The sequence below is a fragment of the Anolis carolinensis genome, chromosome 5 (genome assembly GCF_035594765.1).
Source record: "Anolis carolinensis isolate JA03-04 chromosome 5, rAnoCar3.1.pri, whole genome shotgun sequence".
Classification (NCBI taxonomy): Eukaryota; Metazoa; Chordata; class Lepidosauria; order Squamata; family Dactyloidae; genus Anolis; species Anolis carolinensis.
In genome coordinates, this window is record NC_085845.1 from 199,490,879 (window position 1) to 199,515,759 (window position 24,881).

A 24,881-nucleotide genomic window follows, 5' to 3' on the forward strand; every position below is an offset into this window, starting at 1 on the left:
TATTCCAAAAATAATTTCCATATAAAACTTTGAATATGTTTCAATAGAATACCTAAACCAAACATGCTGAATCAGGTAATATTTTTAGCAGTTCTATTTTTTTCTGGGGGAAAACACTTCACAAAGTAAAGCATATTCCATCAAATGTTGTATGAATAAACCAATGGAAATATAAGCTACCCAATGTCATTAATTCTGAAGAAATATGCGAACCTTAAATGCCAAACAAGGACTCTAAAAACCAAAACAGAGTGTAGGAAAAGGATGCTCTGATGATCCAGAGGCAACTCCCTTATGTGCTTGAATTTCATGGCCAAGATGGCCCTCCATTGTTATAATAAATGTGTAGAGGGCTATGATTTAGCTCAAATTGAAGGGGGTGTTCTACCTTTTCTGTAAGGGAAACACATCCACTTAGTTTTTAAAAAATTAGACTTACCTCTTTAATAGTGGTCAAATACTATTAAACTTTCTAATATTACAAAAATGAACCTTTTTACTTCAATTTATTAGTTTGGGAAATGAATTGAAATAGTCATGAGTAGCAAAAGTCAAAAGGTCTAAGAGATTGTGCTTCAGGTCTTCAGCAACAGGCATTACAGCACTGAAATGAATGAGTTACATTTATTGCTCAAGCACCATACTAAAATATATAATACTAATTTATTACATTTAAGAAAAATAAAAATGTACTTCATTAATGTAAGAGAATTAAAATCTGCTGTTTTAAAAAAGTTAAGACACTATCACAATAACAATTGTCTGATTTGAGTTCAGAAAGTTAAGGATTGTCTTCTGCACTGTCCTCACACATTTTTAAAAAATACTTGACTGACTTTTAACTAATCAGTTGGGCAAATCTTTCTTGGACCAATCAAATAGCAACCACAAGGTAATGTGGACTGGCAACTAAGGCTTCCCACCACTTGTGCCCTTCCTGTTTTCTCCTCCACAACTTTGCCCTTTTTATGGAACAGGAGGTGCAAAGGAATATCATGGGGATTAAAGCAGACAATATGCTCTGCCATTGGTGACATTTGTCAATGCTTAGTCTTATTTATAAAGTCACCATCCATAACCACACAAACACTTCAGAAGCTAATAGCCAGGCCAGCAGGAATATATTAAGCAACAGCTGTGCTTATCATGCAAAAGGGCTTCCCAAGTTGCTCTCTGTGGTTATTGACAAAAGCACCTAACAACACACAACATGGAGTCAGCCAACTACTTTGTATATATTTAAAATCCACTCTCTCATCATTTAATCCTGTCACAATTATGCAATGACCATGGGAATTCAAGAAGAACACAGTCCCGTTTTAAGAAAGTGAGAATAAAGGAAACTATTACATTCATTAAAAAGCTCTGAAAATGACTAGTTTATCATCCATGTTTCAGAATAGAGCAGGGTGAGCATAAATTATTTATGATGTGTAACAGTTTAATGGAGCATAAAATGGATTTTCTTTTCCTCACTATTAGCAAAAGTTGTGGGTTTTCTCTGTGTTAGTTCCAAACTTGGCAATGTACCCTGCCCATTTAGAATTATGACAGATGCATCAATTTTCTAAATTGTTCTATATCAACTGCAAGTTAAGAGAAAATTGCTTGCAGTAGGCTGTAACTGCTGTTTTCTAAGGTACCACACTGGTACCCTGCAGAGATCTCTCACAGTTGCTTTATGGACTCTTTCAGCAAATGCATAACTTTGACAAACCAGCCTAAAAACTTCCATCACCAGCAGAGAACAGTAGCAACAGCAAGTCATCACTTTGAGATGATAAGCATGCACTTGTGAACAAAATATCAGCCATAATCTACTGCAACAAGGGCAATCCATTGCTTCAACTGATGAAACAAAATTCAACAGTAAGGGAGAAACAGATATTTATGTGAACCATACATTAAGCCCTACTTCTGGCAAGCTGGAGGTCCTATAGGTTTCTGTGACCTTTTTTTAGTCATACAGAAAACAAGACAGATCAACAGAATAGCTTGCAGAAATCACAGCACACAACACCAGACACACATAGGCACATAGATACATACACACACACACACACACACATATATATATACAGGGGGAGCAGGGAAGAAAAAACAAAACATAGTCATATAATTAGCATAGATCTTATACACCAAATAAAGGAGAAAAGTGGAGAGTGCATCTCAGTGAAAATGTACATTTTATAAAGTAGTCATGAGGGTTGTTCAGGACAATACTGAAAAAGTCAAAGAACACCCATCAACTCAATGAAATGGAGATGCTCCAGTCCAACATGAATTCAAGGAAGGTTAGAAATCCTAATTCAAGTTCAAGAAGATACAGACAAGTTAGAGCCTGTCCAGAGAAGGGCAACCTAGATGGCCAACTATCTGGAGATCAAGTCCTCTCAGGGAATAGGCTGTTTAGCTTGGAGAAGAAATGATTAAAGGGAGACATGATAGCCATTTTAAAATGTATGAAAGAATGTCGTGCAAAAGATGGAACAAGCTTGTTTTCTGCTGCTCCAGAAATTAGAACACAAACATGTGCATTCAAACTACAAGAAAAGTGGGTCCACCTAAACATTAAGAGCTTCTGGAATGCAAGAGCTGTTCAACAGTGAAACAGACTGCTTTGCAAATGGTGGACAATCCTTCCTTGTATGCACATCTCTTAGAAGTGTTCTAGTGTTATATTCCTGCATGGCAAGGAGTTGGGACTTCACTAGCTGGTACTTGTGGCTCCTTTAAACTCTACGATTTTATGGTTACTGAAGACAGAAATATGACAGTGTTATGAGTTCAGAAGCATGGTTAAAATAATCCAAGCATACAAGGCCAGTGCTCTACTTACACATACTTATATGAAGAATATCTTTGATATGTATGAAATTTTAATAGCCAAGGCAATAAAGATGGCGGTTATTTTGAATGTCCTTGAAGACCATGATGATAGTAATGCCTTTATTATTTATTTCAAATGTTTTCAAGGAATGTACATACTTCAACTTTGACGTTTATCTAGTTTAACGCAGCCAATATGGATTCAAATTAAGTATTAACAAGCTGCCATATTGACAAGTATTTCCATGAAACCATATGTGAGATGACAGGGCACAATGATAGGGTGATGATGTGAGTGTGACCACTACACTATGAAATGTAAGTCTAAATAGAAAAGAAACAAGGAGTTTCACCGCCATCAGAATGAACTCCCAAAGAGGAACTTCTCCACACTGACAGCAGTGGTAAAAATGAAAATGACAGAAGTCAAGGGGGCCAAGTCTGATAAAACTGTTTGGAACTGCTCAAAACCAAAATAACAGAAGCTCATCTAGCATGTATTCCACATGTCAGGAAAAGGTAATACGAAGTCCAGGAGGTCATCGGCATGGCTAACAAGCAGTGTGATGTCAGCTATTACAGAAAAAAGGTTTCCTTCAGAAAATGAAAGTCTACCTCCAAATACAAGAAAGCATAACCTGCTCAAAGGAATGCAAGCAAACCAGAATATAAAAGGACATCATCAATTTGACACTGTTTCTCCATACAGAGCCATAAGCTCCAATAAACAAGGACTTCGCTTATTACCTCCAGAGAGAGTCAACCGTTTTATTTGATTAAAGAAGTGAGTGAATATTGCTTTAGATAAGGAATACTGCCTTAGAAGAGAGACTCTGGACACTGATCAGTATCAGGAAAAAAACCTTGGCATCTATCAACAACAATGCAGAATTGAAATCTGTTGAAAGCTCGAATTTTTATGTGTAAATATTATTGTGTAGTCTATTCTCTAACTTTTAAGTGGTGTATCTCCCGAAAGAAAACTAAATTAGGAAATACAGTAGTCTCGTACACAAAAAAATAGTAAGCAGGGGCAGCAATATTGAGAGCTACTGACAGATTTCTACCCATAAACATGTGTTACAATGTGATGCAAAGAAGCAGCAGGACACATACTATGTGTGATAAGTACAGTAGAGTCTCACTTATCCAACATAAACGGGCCGGCAGAACATTGGATAAGCGAATGTTGGATAAGTGAGACTCTACTGTACCAGTCAAAGGCACTATTATCCTGCTGAAATTCCTCTTCCCCAGGCTTGTGTAATAAAGTTTCAAGAACCAAGGTAGATGAGAAATTAAACAAGTACAATACAGTTAAAATATATAATGTAATATAAAGTGACTTTAAAATAGTTTTAAACTAATAACTCAATTAAAAACTTACAATAAAATATTTAAAAGCAGTTTTAAAAACAAGGCAATTAAAAGACCTTTCCCTGGCAACTTTCAGTTCTCAAAAGCCAGTCGGAATAAAAAATGCCTTTACTGAAAAAAGGACAGTTCCAGAGCATGGAGCAGCCTTTGAGAAGACCCTATGGAGCCTTCTCACTAAACACAGCTGGAAAGGCAGTGGGGCTGAAAGAAGATTCACTAGAGAAATATCATTATTCAAATACTTCCTTATTGTTGAAATAACACCCCATTAGTAGTCTAGTGAAGTCTTCCCTCTCCTGTGCCAAAATACCAATAGTTTTTGGCTGTCATTTTAATATTTACAGTCTTGACTTCATTATGCAAACATGGCTGGCAGCCTTCTGGTTCAGACTTGCACATTACAAAAAATCCTTTGCCACTGTTATGTTGTATATATATTTCATTCCTTTTGTTGAGATGACTCAAGTGACTCTATGATCTAAATATTAACATGAGTGAATAAATGCTGGGAAAAGCTTGTATTGGCTGCTGTCAGTGGCTGGCTGGAGGTGAAAAACTGACCTAGGGGTGTTTGGGGAATAAGGAGACCAACTTTAAGAGAAGTGTTGAAAATAAATTAATAGCCCAAAGTGCATTCAAACACCCTGCTGCATGTGTACTAAAGAAACATTCTCCCACTTCAAAAATTATACATGGGCAAGAACATTTTCTCGCATTTGGAATTCTCTTTTTCTTGATGTATTCTAAATGCCCTAGTAGAAATTATTATGAAAAGAAACCATTAAAGGTATGCTAATGACTATGAATTGTGACAGATGCTATAGAAACAGGCCTGTTGGCTCAGTCACAGCACCATTAACTATCTATCATAAAGTACTCTGAACTTGCTCATTTATTACTACTGAGCCGCCCAAGGGGGGAGGGAAGCAGCAAGACAGTTTCTCCAAGGCAAAATCATAAGCCACTTACTTATCCTAATGTCATGATCCCTACTGTTTATCTGCATGATAATTAGGAAAATGAGAAAGAGTGAAATATTGTTTCTCAGAACGTGAGCAGAATTAAGCATCCTTCTATGCCAGGAGAAGGTGATAATGCCCCAAGTCAGTAGACCTGCTGATTGCCAAAGCAGGAAAGTTATCAGATGCAGCAATATCCATGATGTAGATAGTGAATTAGGACTTTGGAGAACAGGGTTCAAATGGCCACTGAGTCAAACCCACTGGGTGATCGTAGACACAAGTCACACTCACTGAGCCTCAAAGGAAAGCAAAAGAAATGCCACTTTGAATTAATCCTCTCAAGGAAACCCATGATAGGGTCACCATAAGTCATTAAAAAACACACAATAACAACAAAAATTGGGTGTTTCCAACATAAAATATTACAAATTTGAAGGAATTCCTTACCTTCAAAAATCATCCATGGTATATTTTATTGTGTAGACCAGCACTGCGGATGGCCCATGAACCAGTGCCAAACCCTTAATCACTGGCAGTTAACACCCCCCAAACAGAGGATATCCTCAGGCAGCAACAGCCAAGCTACTTCTATGCAAATACCATCACTGATTTACTTTGCAGCTTTATGGCTACTCAATGCTATTCAAGCTTGCTAATTGAAACATTCATAGTTGCTACAAACAGACAAGGGTTCTCTCTCCCATCCTGGACATTCCAGAGATATATAAATACACTCCATTTGCCTCACGGCCAACAGAACCTCGAAGATGCCAGCCACAGTTGCAGGTGAAACGTCAGAAGAGAATGCTACTGAAACATGGCCATACAGCCCGAAAAACTCACAGCAACCCAGTGATTTTGACTATGAAAGTTTTCAACAACACAATCCCTGAAAAGTTTCCATGGACAAAAGATATGATTGAGTATTCTTACTCTTGACACTTTCTGAGGTGCCTTCTATACTGCCCTATATTCCAAGAACTGATTCCAGTTTATCTAATTTAAATTGCATTATATAAGTCTCCACTGCCAGATAATCTGGAATCAGATCCTGGAATATAGGGGTAGTGTGGAATGGGCCCTAGGGGTGGAAGGCCCACTCCTCAGAAACCCAACTGGAACCTGTATTTATATTTAATTCGTTTATTTTATTGTAGTAACCTGTGTTCACTTATTTGTATTCACACTTCTTCTTCTTCTTCTTCTTCTTCTTCTTATTATTATTATTATTATTATTATTATTATTATTATATACTTTATAACCCACCCTATTTCCCCCAAGAGGACTCAGGGCAGTTTCCAATGAAAATAACCAATTGGCAAACATTCAATGCAGTTGGCAAACATTTAACCCCAAGCTATGTGATGCTGGGTTGAAAAAAAGAAAGGAAAAAACTACCTACTCTGTTTATCTTCTGTGAAACACTCACAGAGACACTGCTCAGTATGGCAAACCTGCAGAGTAGGTTTGAATCATATCCACAGCTAAAGCACTCTTGAAAGATAAACTATACAACCTATGTTTAAAAAGACTCATATGAAACAATAGCTGCTACCTTCTGGGGTAGTCTACTTCACCATCTGCACTCTCCCACTACTATATCTGCTTGCTTCCCTCCTCATATGTAATTTCTCTGCATTACCCAACTCTGCTTCATTTTGCTATGTCCCAAACACCACCATAGGACATAATGAGATACCTCCAAGAAACATAATGAGATACCATCAAGAGCCAGAGTCATCAACTAACCTGCTCAGATTTTGCAAACTCAAGGCCATAGCTTGGTTGCTAAAATCAATCCACCTGTAGTGTAGTCTTCCTCTTCGCCTACTACTTTCCACCCTACCAACCATTAGCTTATTTTCTGACAAACGTACTAATCACCATTATGTACTAATCAGCAAGAGGAACATTTACAGAATGGTGGCTAAAACATTAGAACCCACTACAGTATGAAAAACAATAATGCTTGGCTTAAAGAGCATGTAGGGTTGAGGGTATGCAAAACAACTGAGAAGACATCACTGCTGTCAACGGCAATTTATATTAGACACAGAAAGTACTAAGGTTAGCATATCTGACACAATAAATCCTAAAGGGACACCTCTTCATATATATATATTTATTATTATAGAGAATGAAGTAGGGGGGGAGATATGGATGCAAACACTCGCAACAAAGGTAAATGGGGATATCTCCACAGAAAGCCCTTGAGGCAGCTTAAGTTAAATTTATATTAATAAGCTAAATATATATATATATATAAGACATGAATTCTAAAGGCTGCAAATAGTTTGCAATTTCACACCAGAGAGTGGATGACTTCTTCCGCTGGTGAGCTTCACTGTGCTGGAAAACAGACAAGACAGCTCTGAGTATCGCTTGCCTGAGAGCATCCTATAGAATTAATGGGATCACCATTGGTCAGACAGGAGGCTTAAAAGTATGTGCACACTGACAAAACTCCAGACTACAGGACAAAGGACTCTTTCAAGACCCAAGAACGAGAAATCCCACTTTAAATATATGCTGATTTTAAAATAGAAAATGACTCTATAGAACTTTTAATCTGGCCAGCCAAATAAAATGATTTGTAAAATATTGATTACAAAAGGAATTTTCAATTACTCAAAACAATAAACTGCTGTTGGTTAGCCATGCATGTCTACTGGTTTCTGCTTTATCTGGTATTAATGCATTACAGCTCTGGTCTCCCAACAGTCCAATGGATGGTTAAGCTACTATGACAATTCTTTGTTTTATTATTTATTTTTAGACCACCCTGTCTCCCCAAAGAGCCTTAAGGATTCTAGAACACATCTAACACATCTAACTATTCTTACAAACAATGTAATAAGGCTGTGTGCCTATGAATCAAACGCCTACGTTTCTCCAGTCTTCCTTCACCATCCTCTCAATGCCACCACTGCTTTAAAAAATCTTTCAGATTGAGAAGACAAGAAAAAAAGGGGGCTAGATGAGAGTAGAAAAATTTAGCAAAAAGAAGCTGCTTTGTAGAGAGTTTGTTTACTTAGGTAAGTTGACAGTCAATTCTTTTTAAAACTAATTTCTCTTCCTTTTTGAAGGAAACAAAGACAAATCATTGCAAAAATGTTTGCTGTTCAGATCAGAATGTGTGTAAATAAGTAAAACAGATTTATTTTCTTTTTAAAGGAGAGTCTAATCCAACAAACAATCCACCAGATCTATCACAATGCTTTGTTAGAACTGGGAGGCTTCTGAATGCATTTCAAGATTATTTTCAGAGGAGCAGGCTGTAGTCACCCACTCGCCTAACTCGTATGATTTAGAAGGACAAATCCTGACAACTCTCTGATTCAGTTTTTGTTGTGTCAGTCCACCAGAGAGGAGAACATAAACCAAAGGCCCAAAGGTAATCAAGAGAGAGGGAGCAGAACGGAGGGGCAGATGGGGCATGCCTAACGCTGTAAAGAGAATGTTATTTAAAGCTAGTTCTTTGACTTTGTGCCTTGGGGGCACAACTAGGTCTCACCTCTTTATAATGTACTGGATCCCTCAAGAGACAGTGCAAATGTGTACAGAAGGCCAATATGTTTCCCCATTGCCTGGCTTTGACAAAGAATGATGGAGCTCGTTTCAAGGAGACAGCACTGGGCCCAGGCAGCAGCTCATTCAATTAAGAGGGCAGGGAGCTCTACCAAGAACTGTTACATAGCTGGTAGAGGAACAACATCAATAAATATGGACTCCCTTTTAATAAAACGAACACAGCGACAAGAAGCCAACTAGGTATTAGGCTTCAGAAATGTCCAAAATCAGTCTGCCTTCTGTCTCATAACATGTAATCTGAATTCTTACAAACCATTTATACAATCACAGTCTCAATGAAAAAGTGCAGAAGATTCACAGCTGAACTTCCAAGAAGTGGCCATGTTGATCTCTTTTACTTGACGTTGACCACAGAATGATGATAAGAGGACCTACAAAGGCCTAGAAAAGTATTATATCCAGGAATCTGTAGGTCTTCCACTGCAACTCTGCAGTCAACCTGTTATGATTGAGCCTCATGGCTCTGTTACTGGCAGACGTGGGCGTAAGACTCCTCGAGAGTCAGATACTCTCGAGGAGCGAGAAAGAAAGAGACTGCGAGATATCTTTGCAGCACCATCTGACGAAGAGTCTTTTGAGGGGTTTACGGAGAGAATGGAGGAGGGGCTGGTTAGCTCGGAGGAGGATGAGATGGATTGGACTCGGGTGAGGGAGGAATTGGGTGCCACTGGCAATGATGGGATGGAAGATGAATGGACAAGCTGGAGGGATGGGACGGGATCCACAGCTGGGGATGCTGTGGGGCGTAGTCAGAGGTGTTCCAGCTCTGATGAGGAAAGTGATGAGGAAACGCCCGGGTTAAGGAGGGCAGCTGATAGTGATGAGGATTTGTAACTGGCATAAAATGAGGCTTGGGAGCAATTGCAAATTGCGTTGGGCAAGGTAATCTGGACGAACGCTTGGGATTTGTGTGGGACGCTTTCCTGAAGACTGGTGTGTTTTCGTGTGCTGATACGTAAGTTGTTTTGGAATTTGGGGTCAGACGGCGGGAGGAATTGTGTGGGCTTTTGTTTGTGCAAACTTGTGCTTAATCTCATTAGCTTTGACCTTCCGTCGTCTTCTTGACGGACGCCATCTCCTGCTTTGGATTTCGGACTGAACTGACCACGGCTTGACTTCCCCCTACTCGGACTTGGTGAAACTACAAACGTCTGCTTCTGGCTTGAACTACGGAAAGGAACTGGGTCTACTCTACTGCTTCAATCCTCGGCTGATCTGTGTGTATTGGAAATCTTGCCTGCTGTGTGGAGGAGTGACTCAAGTTACTCAAAGCACAGTGCTGGCAGCAGAGAGGAATCTGCTGCCAATTAATTGCATTCTTTTGAACACTTTGTTCCCCGGCTTCTGTTTGTTTATCTCCAGGCTGAAGCAAGCTGTTTGTTTTTACCCGGATTAAACTTCGGTTTAATCCGGTTTATCTTTTGAACGTTTTTCCTTGCCCCTTTTTGCTTTTAAAGGCTAATACTGCCTGGCCCTTGTATTTTACGGGCATTTTGAGTTCTGTAATCCAATAAACTCTGTTATCTTCGATCTTGTGGCGTTCTGTCCTTGACACAACCTCTACCATTACACGAGGATCTGGACATAATAATAATAATAATAATAATAATAATAATAATAACAACTTTATTTATACCCCGCCACCATCTCCCCAACGGGGACTCGGGGCGGCTTACATGGGGCCATGCCCAAAACAATACAATGTAAACAGCATATAAAAGAATAGCACAACACAATACAAAAAGCAATACAGTAAATAATATCCATTACAAAATAAAACAAGGAGACAATAAAAACAAGGGCAGACCACATGAACATTAAGTTAAAACTCGGGGTGAGAAAGACATAAAAATAAAAACCACAGCGAACAGGGTCATAAGGGAGTGGGGTATTCTGGAGGATAGATATTAGGGGGAGCAACGGAAAAGAAATATAAAATGGTTACTCTCCATACTGCAGGAGTTTCTAAACTCGCTTTTCACAACAATAGTGTATGGTTCTGTGGCATTATTGGAAGTAAGGCTGCTATTGCTGTGTACCTTGAGGTTGTTTCCAATGTAAGAGGACCAAAAGGTAGCACAGGAATTACTTGACAAGAAATGTATGATTTGCCTTTGCTTTCCTCTGACGATGAAACAGTGTGACTTACCCAAAATCACCCAGTGGCTTTTCGAGACAAAGAATGGATTTAGACCCTGGTCTTCAGAATTGCGGGATCTGAGTTGCTGCTTGGCTGTGGAAACCCATTGGGTGACCTTGAGCCAGTCCAACATTCAAACTACTACACCATGCTGGCTCTTTATTCAAATTGCTGAAGACATTTGGTGTCTTTTAGCATGTACAACACCACTACTGCCTCCTCCTGCTTCTTTTTTGAGCAAATGATTGCCTTTCCTATGATTCTGAAATTATCGGACGGTAATAACATGCTTAAAAAAGGAATGGGAAGGGGAAAAGTGCATGCCTCAGAAAGCAGTTATTTTCAGCAATCAAAACAACATCCAACATTGGCTTCGAAGCAAAATGATCTCCATTCTATGCCAGTAACTTTTCAGCTAGTACAATATGTGTCAATTCAGACTATGAAGGGCACAGGGAAGTGAGTTACACTGCATGTCTGAACACAGAGACTGAATTCAAGCATTCATAGGAAACTACTATATTCAGGAGATTACAGGGCTAGACCAGTTCTACCAAAGAAGTGGATTTTCTATGTGTAAGAATTCTTTTTCTGTGTATGAAGGTGCTGTTCAGACAACTGAGATCTCACCCACTGGCTGCAGCCATGCAGTCTGGGAACAAATTTACCATTTCATCAAACTTCATTTTCCAAGTCCTATAGTGACAGCACTAACCACATTTCATTTTGGACATGCCTTAAGAATACTGAAATAGAAAGAGGTGCTCTATTACACTCCTTCAAAATGCTCTTTCTTAAACTCACACATGCTATCTGAACATTTGAACATAAGTCACCTCCTGAGATTAATATTCTTTTTTAAAAATCACCAATAACGCCAAATCTGTAATTTGGCACTAATCTATATGGCATTTTCTTTTTCAATCGTTAGTATTGCATCTAATAAAAAGGGAAACTTCATGACAGCAAGCACAAGGTAATTGGATTTAATTGTGTTCTTGGTCCATCTTAATTTTCAAATATGAACACTAATTTCTTGAACATTTTCACTACACTGCAAATAACATTAAACTTTCTAGTCTTACCATTTGGGGTTTTTTTCGTTCTTCTCTGCTTGAGTAGGCCTAGAATAACTAATCGTATTCAGTTTTAGGCTATGTAGTTTCCCTCAAATAATTTCAGAATCATACATAACAACTCGCTTTTCTATTAAAATGATGAATGAGCTAAATGAGGTATGTAATAAAATACTGCAGGCTTATAAACAAATGACTGTTCTCTTAAGGGAGAATGTTTTACCTCATTTGGCAATTCTGCCCTGAGGTATTTGGAAGCCATGTCATCCTTAAAACATAGTTAGTACAGGAAGAATTGTTTGGTCAAGAGCAGGAAAGGTCAGACATAATCAGCTTCTGAAGAAAATCCGAAGCCTTCTTATGTTCAAAGGTGAACAAGTCAGAAACAATAGAAACAAATGGGGCTCCTGCAGAAAGCCTATTTGCAGTGTGTGGTGTGAAGCTACTACTCAGAGCAATGACGAAATTGCTAAAGAGTACTATTGTATATCTTTGTAAACCGAAGGGGGAAAATGAACAAGAACTAGCTTTGCATGGTTACAAAAATGCCCACATCCTACTGAAAAACATCTCACCACAGCAATTGTAGCATCTGAAGTGGCCATGTGGACATCCAGTTCAACCTTCAATGGAGGAATTGCAAAGTGTTGTAGTCTGGCAAGCATCAGAGAATTTGTCTGAATGTTCAGAGGATGAGGGTTGTTTCAAAGTGTGGAGTCGGTGAGTGATTGGAGGGAATTGCAGGCAGACGAGGCTGATGTTTTGGATTCTTCAGCTCGTTCCCAGGCAAGAGGGGGAAATGAAAGCACCAATTCCCTTCAGAAACAGCCTTGGGAAGACGACGAGTTTTCAAGGGAGAATAGATTAAACCTAAGAACACAGGGCATGAAAAGCCAGCAAACCAGATTTTCTCAGAGGGTTCAAGATAAGACCCACATTTTCTGCTTTGAACTGGAATATACGTTAGTGTGGACTCAGATAACCCAGTTCAAAACAGATACTGTGGGATTTTCTGCCTTGATATTCTGGGATATAGGGCTGTGTGGAAGGGCTTCCAGAGATCCAGAAGTGTTAAGCATGATGTCACGGGTGGCTTGGAGGGCTTAAATGAAGTGGTTTGCTTTTAGGCCTTTCAGAGGAGAAAAGGTCTCCTGTTTACAATTCCAAGTTCATGGTTCCTGTATTGTCAAGATTTCTGCTTTGTGTTCCTGATTATGCTTATGTATCTTTGGAGAATTTACCTTGGAAAAGTTTGTGTGTTCATCTTCATGGATATAACTGTGGATTAATTCTGGGATTTTGGATTTCTAGGTTTTGTGTTTTAAACTGGCATTCTTGGATTACTGCTACTGAATTCTGGCTTCTTTTGCACGTTGCATTTTATATCTTTACTGACTCTTTTGGATTTGCCCCTTTTTATATACTTTCTTTAATAAACATTTTTTTATTGAACTACCGGACTCAGGTGTGTGTTGGGTGAAAGGATGTTCCAGTGCTAAAGTACAACACAAAGCTTGAACATCCTCAACCGATAACTCTCACCAAGGGAGAGGCTATAACTAACTACTCTTCACTGCCAAACTGGTAATGTTCAGTCAGCCACATCCACTATCAGGAACACCATGCTTCTGTATATCAGCTACTGGGGAATATGAGATGAATGTGTAGTTAGTCTCATGTCTTGCTCACCAGATTCCCATAGCAACTACCTGGATCCCTTGAGAAAAGCATTCTGGACAGAGAGTTCTTTGAGCATGGATCTTAACATTCTTAAATTTACTTTCCTGTACTTTAGGGCCCATTGTATTTAACTGTCCTTTGTCTTCGTGTACTCAATATCTGTAGGGCTGTTAAAACAACTCTCCTACTCCCTGCTCAGTCTCTTCTTCTCCAAATCAAACACAGAGTTTATTTTTCCTAATTTAATCTTGTAAGTCTCTTCTTCTGATTTCTTTCCTAGCCAGACTAAATGTTTCTTGAAGTGACCTGCCAAGAACTGGACAAGTGGATGGATTAGTGCAAATACAGTCAAACTGCTGGCTTTCATAATTTGAAAACTAGAAACAAATTAGTGTAATTTATGCTCATTAGCCTTCTCCACAAAGGTATCTCTCTTATTGCCAAACCAGGTAATCCTAATACAAAAAGTGGTAATATTATTAATAATATTTATAATTACAGGCAGTCCCCAAGTTACTAACATTCAATTTACATACAACTCATAGTTAAGAATAGGGGTGAGACCATAAGAAGTGGGAGAAATCTACCCATCGGAAGCGAAATTCCGCCCTGAAAGAGTTATCATGGGGAAAAGGGGTCTCCACTGAAGATTTATAACCAACCCTTGTTTCTACAGCCAGCCATTTTTTTTCAAAATCCAACTATCACAGAAAGTGAGTTGAAATCTTCTGAACAGAGGCACAGGCAGCAAAACAAACACCACATGGGTGTTAATGTTTCCCTATGCTGTCTGAAATGTATATAGAGAGTTACACTTAAAAAATTCACCCCTTTTTACTTACATACAAATTCAACTTTAAAACAAACCTACAAAACCAATTATTGCTGTTCTTATTATTACTATTCAGCTACTCATTAATGAATTTGAATTTAATTATGTTCATTTCAAGTCAGTCTTCTAACATGGAACATTCTGAATTTTATTCCTGTCTTCTGAAATCTCTCCCATTTTGTTCCCACCTGCAAAAGTCAGATGAATTTTCTTTCTATTAAGTCATTGATAAAAAATGTTGACAATGACAAGACTCATAAAAACACACTCAGTTTCTCTACGGTTTGCTAAGGAGCCTTTGATGAGCTCACTTTGATCCAGCTTTGAAGCTATTTGTTGGTATTTGTATTTGCACTTAACTAAACAAGGTGTCTTGGAGAACAACGGTGAACTGCAAACCAATTCAGTTAGTTTGCCAACTCAAATTCCCTACAGAATTACGGTAAACTACTAACCAATTTGGTTAGTTTTCTGATCTAAATATCTTATAGTCTTATGGTAAATTCCTAAAGTAAATTACATAAACAGTATTTCACTACGGGCTGTCTTCAAGTTACAAAGAAGATCGGTCCTGTAGGCTTGTTCTTAATAATAATAATAATTTTATTTCTTACCCGCCTCGCCTCAAGGTTCGAGGCAGGTTACAACATTGCTAAAAACACTTAATCTTTACATAAAATACACATATTAAAACATATTTCTACAAAATACATACATTAAAATACATAGAATAATGACTAAAATATAGTGGACACAAGACACTAGTTTAAAATTTAAAACTGGCTGGATAGGCCTGTCGGAAGAATGACAGCTGAACTATCTGCCAAAGCTCTTCTGGCAGGTTCCACAGTTTTTAAGTTGAATGTGTATGCAATTTGAAACAGGTACATCATTTAATTGTAACTCCAGCCAATATATACATATGAGCATTAGATAGAATCCAGCCAATATATACATATGAGCATTAAATAGCATAGGGAAGGGTTAACACCGCTATAGTGTTTGTTTTGCTGTCTGTGCCCCTGTTCAGAAGATTTCACCTCACTTTCTGTGGATTCTGTGAAAAATTTGGATGGTTGTAGAGACAAAGATTGGTGAGAAGGCTTCAATGGAGATACAGTAGAGTCTCACTTATCCAACATAAACGGGCCGGCAGAATGTTGGATAAGCGAATATGTTGGATAATAAGGAGGCATTAAGGAAAAGTCTATTAAACATCAAATTAGGTTATGATTTTACAAATGAAGCACCAAAACATCATGTTAGACAACAAATTTGGCAGAAAAAGTAGTTCTATACGCAGTAATGCTATGTAGTAATTACTGTATTTATGAATTTAGCACCAAGATATCACGATATATTGAAAACATTGACTCCAAAAATGTGTTGGATAATCCAGAACGTTGGATAAGCGAGTGTTGGATAAGTGAGACTCTACTGTACCTTTTCCCCATGATAATAACTCTTCCAGAGGTGAATTTCTCTTCCTAGAGGTAAATTTATCTCATGTCTCATGTTGTCTCACCCCTCATTCTTAACTATGAGTCATTTGTAAAACAGATGTTTGTAACTCATGGACTGCCTATAATCAAATAAGTGATAAATTCTATTTCAGGCAAACTTCGGCCCTCCAGGTGTTTTGGACTTCAACTCTCACAATTCCTAACATACAGCAGGCTGTTAGGAAATGTGGGAGTTAAAGTCCAAACACATGGGGAGGGCCAAAGTTTGCCCATACCTGGTCTATCCCAATTAAAGAAAATGGGGTGATCAGTCTGGCAGGCTATACTTTTGACAATCCTCCAGTGTATTCTACTTGCCACTACACTCAACATGTTTATATATTGTTTTATAACCTCTTATAGTTTATCCTTGGCATTAAAAGATTGTGCAACCTGTGGTTTTCCAGATCTCCCGTCTCTCCTTTTCTAAGAAGAGGATATTTGCCTGTCTCCAGGCTTGTAGTAACCCATCTCCCAGGATTTCCAAAGATGACAGTTACAGATTCTGTGGGTCCACATCACCAATTTCCTTTAGTGCTCTAGAATATCTCAGAGACTAAGGTAGACATATATTTCCTGACCAATTTTTCTAGCAGTCTTGAACTGTAATCCCGACCGCCTCAAGCAACAGAATGCAACAATGCTCCCTAGCTGCCGAGAGAGATGTAGACTATTGTTTCATCATTACTGCTAAGTTCAACGTGAAAACTCTATTTCCCAAAGCACTTGGGCTATACTTCATTTCTGCAGAATGAATGCAGCAGCCCTTTTAAAAAATACACACACACATATACAGAAGTCAATGCCAAAGCTAAAAGGATACAGAAAAACCCTCCTCCCACAATTTCTAAAACTACATAGGCATTATTTTTATGTTTATTTTATGAATTTTGAACTACGTACTGGCAGTTTTAAAATGTATTGACTGAATATGTTCATTTACACTAGGTTATGTTATGTGTTTTAATTGATTGTATGTATGTGTGTGTGTGTGTGTGTGTGTGTGTGTGTGCTGTTGTTCTCTACCTTGATCAATGGGGAGCAGCAGGTAAGGAATGAGTTATTATCATCATTGTTGTTGTCTGTGTTGTTTTTTGGCTGAGCATTCCTTATCCAAAATTCTGAAATCTAAAGTACTCCAAAACAGTCCACACAGGTGACTCAGACAGGGATATCTTTGCTTTCTGATTGTTTGGTGTACGCAAACTTTTTTTCACACACAAGATTATTTCAAATGTTGTACAAATTACCTGCCGCATATGTGCATAAGGTGTAATATGAAACTTAAACGTATTTATGGTTTACTCTTGGGTCCCATCTCCAAAAATCTCACTATGTACATATGTGCAAATATAGGTAAAGGATAAAGGATGCTCAACCTTTATCATCACCACCATGGTTCTAAAAGTTATGCTCCATGGAAGAGTTGAGAATATCTTGGAAATCATCCTTGATCTGGTTCTGTTTTTAAATCACCAGGTGCTAGCAGTGCTTGGGAATACCTTTTACCTGCAGCACACTCTCCAGAAGGAGACAGAGTTGGCAGCCAGAAATGTTTAAATAATCTGTAGTCTCAGCTGGTCTGGATGAGTGTAACTACTTATGGCTGCCCTTTAAAAATGACAGTAAAGCCAAGCTTTTTCAATTAACAGGTTAGAGGTGACAAATTGAATTTGATTCCAAGACCAACTGCAAAAAGCTGCATACATATATATTTGATTACTATGGATCATTCTTCTAGAGAATAATCAAACTTGAGATGTTATGTCTGGCACCAAGTGCAAAGAACTATATTTCTTCACCACGTCAATAAGAAACGAGACTTTAATGTTACTAACAACTCAATAAACCTGTTTTCCAAAATGTAAAGTCTTAACAACGGCTCATTTCAACCCAAGCACTGAAGCAAATAAGTTAACAGTAAATGCCAGGTCGTTATAAGGAGATGGTAATATAACTGCCCTTGAGAGCTTCAGTTATCTATAGATTTATTTATTTTTAAACTCCATGCTCTCTATAGCTCACCCTGACACTCATAATTTCTCCACTGATAGAATGTCAATAAACTATTTATGGCAATGTCGCTACACCTAAAAGCACTCCAACAAGAGTAAATCCACTCACTCTGCACACAAGTTTTGCAACACAAGGTACTTCAGGAGATGCTGTGGATACAGAGCTGTGACAGAATAAAAAAGTTAATCTCTAAAATTATAATGAGAAGTGAGATCCAATGGACTCCTACCTCCGGTAAAAATGGCATCTGACAGCATACCATCAAGCTGCAAAGAAGGGAAGTGGAGTCCCTTCTTTGCAATTTTATGAGAAGTCTGCTGTCCAATAACATTCAGTGAAGGGAGAAGCTCATTAGATCTGGCTTTTCCGTATAATTTTAGAGATCAGCCTTTTAATTCTGTCTACCAACCGTGTCAAAGGATCAGCAGTGTTTGCCCCCACTCTGCCTGTACTGCTTGAACTCTAGTTGGTCCCTATAAGAACATTTGTTAAATAAAATCTAGTAATTCACTTTGCCCAGTTTTCCCCTTCCCCAGTTTCATGCTCTTTTCATGATGAGGCTTTTAAAGGATGGGGATTGCTTTACTGTTGATCGTTGCAAGCCCCTTCAACACTCCAAGGCTAGTGTAGCAAAAAGCTTTCAAATAAGTAAACTGGTTTATGGGAACCTGCATAGAGATTGCAGAATTTTTATATCATTTCTTCCAGTTCTTTAAAGCATTGCATAGACTGGACATTTGCCTTCCCTATCACAATGTCACTTCAAATTAATATTACAACCTTCTGCATCAGGGGAATAAAGGAACTTGAGGGCTTCTACTATGCTCCAGATACAGAACTTGGGATATACAGAATACAATTTCTTCTTGATGAAGTATATTCTGACATTTTAAAAACTGTGGCATGGAGAGGTGCATGCATAGGAAAGGCATTTTTAAAAGTTTAGTTTAAGACTGGAAAAGTAGACTTACACTATAGACCCTTCCACACTGACATATAATTCAGATTACCAAAGCAAATAATTCAAATTATCTTCTTTGAACTGGATTATATGAGTCTACACTGCAGTATAATCCAGTCCAAAGCAGACAATCTGGATTTTATAAGACAGTGTAGAAGGGGTTTATAACAGTCATACAATGAATTACAAAGAGAATATCTAGAATTAAACAAGTCTCCTCCACTGAATGTATGTTTCACAGGTATACAGACTGGACTCTAATGAGGTGCTGAAGTGACAATAAACATGTGCTTAAGTCTTAAAACCCTTGTTAAGAGTTTTACAGTCATTACCTTCTTTAGCTTCAACTTATGTCAGTCCTCTCTCTAGAAGGATTTACCAATTTTATGAACAGATAAATGAAGAAGAGGGCTATTATACAAGGACAATTATGGGAAGGTCATTCATTTTTCAGGGAAGAGATGGCATCCAGAATGAAAAGACAGAATGCCGGATTCACGGCATAACACCTTCATCTTCAAGCATTTGGGTAGGCCACTTGAATTCCTGTAGGATTTTGCAATATCCATTCACTGCTTGACACATACTTGATACATACATACTATTAACCCCATACTTACCAGGAGCTGTGCCTTCACACGTTCTTCTTCAGTTGCAGCTCTCTCTCTCAGAATGGCTCTGGCCAATTGCTCATTTGAGGCAGTCCTCTCACGCTCGAGAACTTTCCCAATTTCATCTCGCACATGCATTTGATCTTGTTTCAATCTGCACAAAAAGAACCAAAAAGGCAGAACTGTAGGTATATTCAGATCATAATGCCTGCTTGAGCCAAAGCACTTAAATACAGATCTGTAAGACCAGATCCATAGAAATAAGTGGGAGATTTGAAAGAATCTATTACTCCTTCATTTAAGTGGAAAGAGTGCAATAAACCATGGAGAAAGATTCCCCGTTGCTTGAGTCCATTGATAACACCAACTTGCAGCCAAGAGCTCTGGCACAACCATACAATTACTGGATGTTTAAAAAAAATCATAAGGAGTGCCAAAGTATGAATGACAAGTTGTATATGTATAAAGCACGGACTCTCACAACAAATGGTGACTTCAACTTATCAGCATTACAGCCATGTATAAAAGCAATGTGGCTATGAAAATCCCATTGCCAAGACAGATTAAATACATCATTTAAATCTCTTCAGTTGCCTCCAGTATATAACCTAGCAAGAGTTATCCTTATGCAAGGCCATTCTTGTTCACTGTGAAGCCATTTATCTTTCATCAGCTATTTGCTGTAGCTAAAGGATTTAACTCATACATAATTTTGGGCAGTTACTTCCTAAAACAGTCACCAGCAGATTTCCCAAAGAAACAGACATAAGCCCACTCAAGTGCAGGTATATAGTACAACCCCCGTATCCACAGGGGATACAATCCCAGACTTTGCATGGATATGCGAAACTGCAGAGAACAATGAAATGAAAGACTATGGACCCAAGAATGCTATAGAATCATAGAATAATAGAGTTTGAAAAGCCCACATGGACCACCTAGTCCAACCTCTGCCAGGCAAGAAAAGCACAATCAAAGCACCCCAGACAGATGGCCATCCAGCCTTTTTAAAAGTTTCCAAGGAAAGAGCTTCCACCACACTCTGAGGCAAAGACTTCCACTGTTGAACAGCTCATACTGTCAGGAAGTTCTTCCTAATGTTCAGATGGAATCTCCTTTCCTGTAATTTGAACCCATTCATCCTAGTCCTAGTTTCAAGTGCAGAAGAAAACAAATCTGTTCTCTCTTCCTTATGATATCCTTTCACTTATTTATACATGGCTTCCATGTGTCCTCTCGACCTTCTCTTCAGCAGGCTAAACATACCCAGTTTTTTAAGATGCTCCTCATAAGGATTCATGGTCTCCAGACCTGTGATTATTTTTGTCACCCTCCCCTGCACACCTTCCAGCTTGTCAATATCTCTCTTGAACTGTGGTGCCCAGAATTGGACACAATATTCCAAGTGAGGTCTAATCAAAGCAGAATACTAAGGCAAAATACAAACCAAAGCAGAATACAAATTAAATCTAGAAAATGTCTGTTTTGTTAGATGGGGATAATCGAAACCACCTATACTGCTCTCACAGATGCAGGGACGTATTGCATTTTGCAAAACAGCAGCATACAGACATGGAAGATAAAACAGGTGAGTTACAAGGAGAGCTGAAGATGGTGAGGCAAGCAAGCGAGAAAGACAGGGCAATGGAGCCCTGAGTTACAAATGTCCTATATACTCAGGTTAGTTTAGCCATTTTAGTCAAAAGGCCAGCCCAAAAGCCTGTCTCAACTTATCCACAGGTCAATGTTCTGTAGCTTCACAGTTATCAATAAAGGAACATCCCTGTTGCTCGGCAGAGTGACAAAACATGAGGGCATAGTCCATGCCAGGAGAGCCTAAAAGGAGGATTGAGCCTTCTAGTTCACCATGGCATCATTTCTAGCCTTTTCCATTGCCTTGGTGGGGAAATGGTAGCAGCAGTCAGGGGCAGCTGCCCTTATTAGAATGCATTTTGGAGGAATAACCCTTGACTTATCCTTGGGTAATACCAAAATCCATAATTTTGCCCCCCAAATCTACCCTTGGCTTATACATGAGATCAACTTATAGATGAGCATATAGGATCCTAGCTTATTACCAGTACAAGTTTGTGTAGTTAACCCAGTTAACTAATCAATTATTCATTATCCAACTTTTCTCTGGTATGGGAGCAAGGATACAGTGGGCATCACCCCCAAAAGTTGGAAATGCTGGAAAGATCTTAGCTCAGTTATAAATGTTTCTGTCTTTCCTGCTCCAATTCTGCTGCACTGAAGTCCTGATTCATGTCCTAATGACCCCGATAAGTAGCCACTATCTTTATGGCCTATGAGGATTTCAGTCCAATTGTTACATTTGCATTATGCTCTGGTACCACATCATACAGCTATTTTTCTGACCCTTTGGTGTAAGAAACAAACTTATTCAAGTATAATTGGTCTATCTCGGGGAATTCAACCCTGTAAGCTGACAACCTCAAAAGCTGCCAAGCTAACGAAAACCCTGCCATTCTAACGCTGCACATTTTTATACAGGAACTAAAATATGTATTAAATAATGTAGCTAATAAAATACACCTGCTTTGTGTGTGTTCACATGCTGAGCACAAAGTCAACATCTGAAAGTTTGCCATCAGTGACAGAATATCAAATAGAGCTCTTCAAACAGGCTGTGGAAATCGCAGTCAAGATGAAGTTTTAAAGTTTCTGCTTCTGTGGGTTTCCAGGGCAGTCTGAGAGAACAAATCATCATGTCTAGGGTCACTTTGTGAAATATACCCATCTACACACATGCCCTAAATCACAGAAGTTCATTGTCTTCCCCATGGAAATGGTGAGAGGTTGGAGATGAAGGAAAGCAGAAAATAATGAACTGAATTGCCTTGGTGTTTCAAATACAAACCCCGGGAACGTGAACCAAATGGGAGGTTTTTATCAATTTTATTAAGCAGTATCTTCAATTACCCGAGCAGAAAGTCAGATTATGCAAGACATGGACCAAATTCCATTAAGCGATTTCCCAAGATTCTCCAAATTATTCTAGCCAAATGAAATCTACTGTGTAATCAGTGATGCAGAAAAGGAGCAGGAGAAAACAACACGGGCGTATTTGAAGGCAGTGGAGACGGAATACTACCAAACAGGAAAGTTTAAAGATTTTCCTTTAAAATGAAACAGGAATTTTATGCAAATTAAATGCACATTAATGCTGTTGTGAAGAATGATCCATAAGAAGCCGTTTTGAGAATGTTACCTTGATGTAATCTCAGCAACAAAGTACAAATCTGGTGTGAATATTTGGTGTGAATATCACAGAATATCTTGGAAATGATCCCAGTCAGTACATACACTGACTGGGATCATTAGAAGTGGTAACACTATCATGGAAATGTGCAACCAGTGGCTAGAGCATATACCCAGCCTCTTATTAAAAGCATGGGAGGTGTGGAGCCCTATATACAGGGCCTGTTGGACTACAATTCCCACAATCTCTTATCTTTGGTTATGCTGACCAGGGCTGATAGGAGTCAAGTCCAAATGTTAGATGGCTATCTGTCAGGAATACTTTGATGGTACTTTTCCTGCATGACAAGCGATTGGACTAGATGTCCCTTGTGAGCTCTTCCAACTCTATGATTCTATGAGAGATGCAGATTTCAAAAGTTTAATTGAGCAATATTCATAATAAATATAGCTGCAAAATTATCTTTCTTTGTAACTGTCAACTGAATTGTCTTTTTAAGAAATCATCATTTGTTCACTCGTGACAATGAATCACAAAAGTTGGAAAAGACCACAAGAGCCATCCAAAACTACAGAAAAAAATAAATCTAGTAACAAAGAAGGTAAGAGAAAGAGGAATGCAAGAAGGGACATGTCCTTCATATTCACAGAAAATATGAAGTTGCACTACCACATTTGTAATTTAAAGACTGAAGAAAAGAAATCATAAAAGCTACGCTAGATAACATGATTACTCTCATATTCACTACAGCATTTCCTTTTCCTCTCGGGGTCTTTTGGCAAGAAATGTATTCTAGGCAAACTTGGACCATTTGTATATCCAGTAAAGTTGGACATCACTACTGAGACAACACCAGCAGAGTTTTATTGACTGAGGTATTTTGCACAAATATCCCAAACTCATTTCAGATTCACCAGAGTTTCAGTACAAAGCAGGACAGTTCTGAATGCAAACCTGCCTTATTTGCATTATGTAATTGCATGGCTTGAAGGAGCTTAATGAAACAAACACAAGTCAGCGCGGCCCTAAGATCTCAAACACTTGCGTGCATCAACTTGCAGTCGTTTTCTCCCCTAACACGTTTTATTGGCATTCAGTATGCGCTGCAGCTGAAAAAGAACACACACCAGCTAAATCTCCGACAATGAACATTACCAACTACTCCGAAAAAGTTGTTTTTCTTTTTTTAAAAAATCCCAGAGAATTTACATTTATATGCAGGCACACAGATACCCATCAAACCCTATCATTTCAGGTTAATACTTCAACAAGTATTCAAACACAAGGGAAAAAAGTGCCAAAGTGATTTTCTCTGAACTGCACTACATTCTGCAGAGTTTTCTATCACAGGAGGCAACAATGGCTTTAAAATGGATTGGGAAGATTCAAGGATATGGCTATCACAATAGCTACAACTCATGGTAGCTATAGATTACTTCCAGTACCAGAAGTAATATGGCTCTCAATGTTGGCAGTGATCAATTGTGATCTCCACAGGCCTCTGACTGGCCATTATAGAAAGAGAACACTGAACTCAATAGCCCTTTAGTCTGATCCTGTAGAGCTCCCTCCTTAGTTCTCAATACCAAAAGTTTCCACAGTTCACCATGAAAGGCTGGAACAAAGAAAAAATATATGAGATTGCTACAGACACCTTTTATTATTCCTCATGTACCCATAAATAAGAACACGAGAAAAACTGAGCACTGGGGGAAAACAGCATACTGGTCCAGCTGGTCCAACAAAAACCATCTGTTATAATAAAGTAAAGGAATGCCGCTGTTAAAAGGAAAGGGTTTTGATTTAAACAATCAAGCTACTGGAATCTCATATGGATTATTAGCAATCTGAAAAATAAATATTATAATCTCAACGGAAGCAGCCATCATTTTGGGCAGTCTCGTAGAAGATGGCATCAAATGGAAAAGCTGGCTGTTAAGGTTATATATCACTGAGGATATTACTTTCTGTGTATTTGTTTCATTCAATACACATTTAATGTAATATTATTGCTAACTGAAAATATCAACATGCCAGAGAAACTCTTTATTATGTGACTGCAGGATGCTAAGTTTAATAC

The 24,881-nt window shown here is 38.5% G+C and overlaps 1 protein-coding gene across 3 annotated transcripts in view; it reads right to left on the bottom strand.

Annotated features, from left to right (window-relative positions):
- The window catches only part of chchd3 (coiled-coil-helix-coiled-coil-helix domain containing 3), a 239,272-nt gene that overhangs the window by 136,749 nt on the left and 77,642 nt on the right, over positions 1–24,881 (bottom strand). For all 3 annotated transcript variants that reach the window (XM_008110280.3, XM_003220728.4, XM_008110279.3), the window contains exon 4: positions 19,588–19,732. In XM_008110280.3, the coding sequence (XP_008108487.1) occupies positions 19,588–19,732 (145 nt within the window). The remainder of the gene's footprint in view (positions 1–19,587; positions 19,733–24,881) is intronic.